A 4,784-nucleotide genomic window follows, 5' to 3' on the forward strand; every position below is an offset into this window, starting at 1 on the left:
TTAAAATTTTCTGTTATATTATTGAGTAATTCTTCCATTACATTTTGTGGAATATAAATATTGTTATTAATCTCGTCCAACTCGTTATAAAGAGGTATCGTTAAAAAATGTATTAAGTTTTCCATGTTAGTATTTTCACAATTACTGCCAGATGATGTATATTGCGTGCAAGAATTTATTAATAAAGTTCTGTAATAAGTAGAAAAATTAGAGCAAGTTGGAATAATATTTCTTCCTCCATGTTGTCTAATTTGGCAGAAAAAATTCTCTAAAGGATCTTGATTAAATTCACGTGTGGCAAAACTATTGAAACCTAATTCTCTTAAATAACTTCTTAATAACTTAAACCCACGTAAAGTATGTTGGAAATTGTTTAGGACATCGGGTCTTTCTTTATCATGTTTTTTTGTTTTTATAAAAGACATGTTTTGTAAAAATCTTATTCCAGCATTCCATATATCTTCTTGTGTGCAATTATCAGCTGCAGTAGAAGTCATAGTCTCCTCATTTATACTTCGATCACGCATTCTAATGCCTCCATTAAGGCTATCAAAAAGATCATTAAAAAATTTTAAAAAATAAGCTGTATCTGTACCATCACGAGGCATTTTCCATGTCTTACATCTACTTTCTAATTCTTGCTCACTATATAACAACATTACTTTAAAATATGTGTTTGAGAAAACTTGTGTGCAGTAAAGTACTCTCATTTTTCTTATTTTTTCTGGTATGACATGAGAATCCTTAATTTTGTCTAAGAATCCATCAAGTCCTCTGCTCTTATCAATAAAATAAGTTTGTATCACGTTTGACCATTTAGCAACTTTTGTAACATTATCCTCTAACATATATTTACAGTCTTTCGTTAACAAATTATTGCGAATGCATTTCATTAAATGCGGGGGATCATATAATGGTATTACTTTAATGCCTTCTATATTTATTATATTATCATGTTTTTCCATTTCCGTTGGTGCATTTCTTTTACTATCAAAAATCATAGTTTTGATCGCTTTAACATTTGTACTACCCTGATCACAGACTGAAGCTATTATTTCTAAACCTATTTCATGGCATCGTTTTATTATATCTTTATACATGCACGCAATATCCTGCCATGAAGATGTGCCTTTACAAAATGTATATAGAAGGGGTTGTTTCCATGGTCTTTGTCCATATATACCTTTTAACATCCATACTGTGACATGATCCGCAATATTAATGTTTCGATCAAAACCTGTATCAACAACCCCTTCTATAATATCAATCGATGCATTATAATATAAGCCTGCGCTTAATTTCATCTCGTTAAATAAAAGTACACAATATTTTTCTCGGTAGTCTTTAAATTTGGAGACTCTTTCTTTTAATTTTTCAAATACACATTCTGATATGCCGCTACTTATAGATACATTTTTGATTACTTTTCTTAACGTTTCGATACTAGGTAAGCAGAAAATATTGACTAGAAATCTATATAATTTTGGACTTCTCTTTGCTAATGTCAGCGCAAAGGCTTTATCTTTAATTGAATAACGCCGATTATACTTATCTGTTTTGAAATTATTAATATTGGATAAAAAGAATGTTTGCATCGGATCTGGCATTTCCTCAATTGTTGTAATAAAATTACTTTTGCCTAACTTCTTCACCTCTTTCAACCGCTGGTATAAGGAAACTCTTCTCTTTCTCTGTTGCCTTGAAATTTTCATTAAGTGTACTATTTGATTGTATACATGTTTGTCGCGCACAGATAACTGTGACTGTCGGGTCACGTGGAAAAGGTGTAATATGGAATCTAGAAATAATTAAGATAAATAAAATTTAGACAAACAATTCAGATAAGACAATATATTTTTTGTATGTAATATGTTATATCTTCAGACATGTCATATGTCATAGCTTCATAATATAAAGAATATGAATTACAACTTCATGATTAAGAATATAAATAATTGAGAATATAAATGATTGAGAACATAACATGATTAAAAATATAAGTCACATCTTCATGATTAGTATAAATCACATCTCCATGGTTGAGAATATAAATCAATTTTATTACGTTTACTACCTTTCTTCTTTTCCTTAGTTGATAATTTGCGTTTCAATTTGCGCTGTGGAACTAATGATGTTGAACAATTTGGTTGTTCGGTGTCTGTGATATTTGAATACTCAATAGACGCTGTATCTAAAAGTAATTCAAAATAGATTATAAATACAGTACATTTATAGAAATATAAATACAAAACAGGTTATAAATAACTACAGTATATACTCAGTTTTAAATAATATATTTAAAAAAAAAATATATATATATATAGAAAACTTGATATCAAAATGATTAAATATTAGTCATATTGTACCTGTTTGTTCAATCTGTCCTATCTCATCAGCATCAAACTGTTCATCTGTAACTTGCGAAGTTGTTTGTTTTATTTGTGCTATTTTATTAGGATCAGATTCCAAATTAATAATAACTGACAAATCAGCAGGATAATTTGTAAAAATATGTTCACAGTTTCATAAGATATAAAAAACGCGTTCCTTTCATTATGTAATATTCTATATATTAATTATGTCACCTATTAATGTTTTTGTAACATTTGTTGCTGTAACTGGCAAATCTATATTTTTTCTTTGACTTTCATTAGGATTGTATATTGATGTATCAATGGAATCTGTATATAAAAAAAAAATATATATATATGTATATGTATATAAAATTTATTCAAATAAGTTAATTAAAATATATTTTAATATGTATATACCAGGTAAATTCAGTGTTGGAATGGCCATATTACTAAGCCTTTTGCTAAATTTGAAGCGTTGTTCAAAATGGGCATCACAGACAACTTTTTCTCTCAATTGTTTATGAGATAATTGCAATAAGTTTCTGTTGCCACATGCACTTATCCATTGTCTACATCGTTCTAATAATTTTGGAAAATGGTACTTTTTTTCAATGTTAAAAGTACAACCTTCTACTTCACATTTTTTATATGACGTAGTCATTCCTATCAAAAAAGTAAATAATTATAGAATATAAAAAATATAAAATATAAGTTAAATTAAAGCAATTACTTTGCAATTTTTATTTAATTTCTTTTCAGACTTGTATGAGTAAGGATCTAGAAGAACTTTGGATAGCTGCATATGGGTTATGCAGCTATCAAAATTTATCTGCCCCGGAATTCTGTAACTCCTTAACGACAGTTTCGGTATCGTTGCGCAGGTATTATTAGAAGTACAAATTAGTACGGTCCGTTTTCAAAAAATGGCTCTGGCTGTTATGAATGTTTACAGAATCCCGGGGCTGGGTTGGTCCTTAGATTTATTTGGTAAACGGTATCATTACGTTATCATTGCATACTTTACGCAGGTATAATTATTCTCAACTTACTGTAACCATCACGTGCTGTAACCCAAATCTGCAATATACCACAATATACGACTGATTGCCACCGATACAGCTCTCACCGACACCAACCGACACTCACCGATACAGACACTGCCGAAACAGCTCTCACCGATATGAATTATACATGTATTTGTGGCATCTAGTAACGCCATCTACCACTTAGGAAGGAACTTTTTGAGGATTCGGTCGACCGTATTACGCTTGAAGCCCCTGTGCTAGACTCCATAGACGCGGCAACGCCGCACCGTGCGGCGTTGCCGCGTCTATGCGGAGAGCAATACGGCCTGAAAATGCTTTCTGGCCGTCCGTAGCAGAAGGCAGTGACGTACCAAGGCTAACAAGCACCCTCTTTTATAAATTACATATATTCTTATGCACACATGTGCGTATATATATATGGAGGGGTTAAAGCCATAGTGGTGTAAGTCACTTTTTTTAACCTATCGAGTTAAGTTCATAGATGCAGTCTACACATGCAGATATGTTGAAAAAAGAAGAAAAAAAAAGTGGTCAAAAAAATTGACTTACACCACTATGGCTTTAACCCCTCCATATAATATGTGTCTAATTATTATGTGTATGTTTATAATTGTCTGATGACAAATAATAACAGTAGCATAATTGAGAATGTGAATTAGTATACATAGTATGTATTGACGCGGGTACTTATTAGACTTGACAATTTACTGCATCTCTTGCACCTCTAATAATTTTTTTTCTTATAATGTAAATGAATGATGTAAAACTCTTTCAAAGGATCTATCCATTCTTGATGGGGTAAAATAATAACTTCTATAACAAATACAATAAATATTAAATTTATAGTATTGATTTATAGAACTAAGGCCGTAGCCGGATAAGAAGGGTCAATGTGCCCCCACACGGATCATGTTCATTTTTTTTTGCTTTGATTGCTATCAGTGTCTCTTACAATTTAGTCAAATATTAGTCTTTAACATTGAACTGTTTTGCTGTAAAAAAAAAAATTTCGAAAATAATTCATATCTTTTGATCGGCTTTACCGATTTTGATGAAATTTTAATATGTTGTAGATATCATTGAGACACATTTGTGGAAAATTCGGGAAAGGTTTCTGATGACAGAAACATTAATAAAAAAAATAAATTAATGTTCTTGATTTTTTTCAGTCGCGATATCTTTCTTGTACAATTACGAAAAAATTTTTCTAGAATCTTGGAGTAGTTTCCTATCGGACATAATTTTTGGAAGCAATAAACTGGGTAGGTGGTACTTTTAAAAAATAAGTATTTTTTTATTTTTTAAAAATATGATATGCTTTTGGTACGATTACCATATATTTTATGTAGAATTTTGGGATAGTATTCTACAACAAGTAATTTTT

The 4,784-nt window shown here is 30.4% G+C and overlaps 1 protein-coding gene across 1 annotated transcript; it reads right to left on the reverse strand.

Moving 5' to 3' along the window:
• Positions 1 to 1,836: 1,836 nt before the first annotated feature.
• LOC139787389 (uncharacterized) lies at positions 1,837 to 3,638 on the reverse strand. The gene is made up of 5 exons (XM_071726468.1): positions 3,404 to 3,638; positions 2,772 to 3,017; positions 2,586 to 2,681; positions 2,367 to 2,480; positions 1,837 to 2,191 (listed from the first exon to the last, which is right to left on the reverse strand). Exons 2-5 carry the CDS (start codon positions 3,013 to 3,015, stop codon positions 2,016 to 2,018), a joined length of 630 nt encoding a protein of 209 aa, XP_071582569.1. The 5' UTR covers positions 3,016 to 3,017; positions 3,404 to 3,638; the 3' UTR covers positions 1,837 to 2,015.
• Positions 3,639 to 4,784: the final 1,146 nt, after the last annotated feature.

Source organism: Temnothorax nylanderi, unplaced genomic scaffold (genome assembly GCF_030848795.1).
Source record: "Temnothorax nylanderi isolate EJ_2023f unplaced genomic scaffold, tnyl_v1.0 TNYL_tig1491_pilon, whole genome shotgun sequence".
NCBI classification, from domain to species: domain Eukaryota; kingdom Metazoa; phylum Arthropoda; class Insecta; order Hymenoptera; family Formicidae; genus Temnothorax; species Temnothorax nylanderi.

Excerpts from the sequence above, each read along its gene's own strand:
- LOC139787389 (XM_071726468.1), bottom strand. The coding sequence starts at position 3,015 with ATGACTACGTCATATAAAAAATGTGAAGTAGAAGGTTGTACTTTTAAC. Across the intron at positions 2,682-2,771 it reads TCCAACACTGAATTTACCTG|ATTCCATTGATACATCAATA; the intron begins GTATATACATAT and ends TTTTATATACAG. Across the intron at positions 2,481-2,585 it reads TGTTACAAAAACATTAATAG|TTATTATTAATTTGGAATCT; the intron begins GTGACATAATTA and ends CTGATTTGTCAG.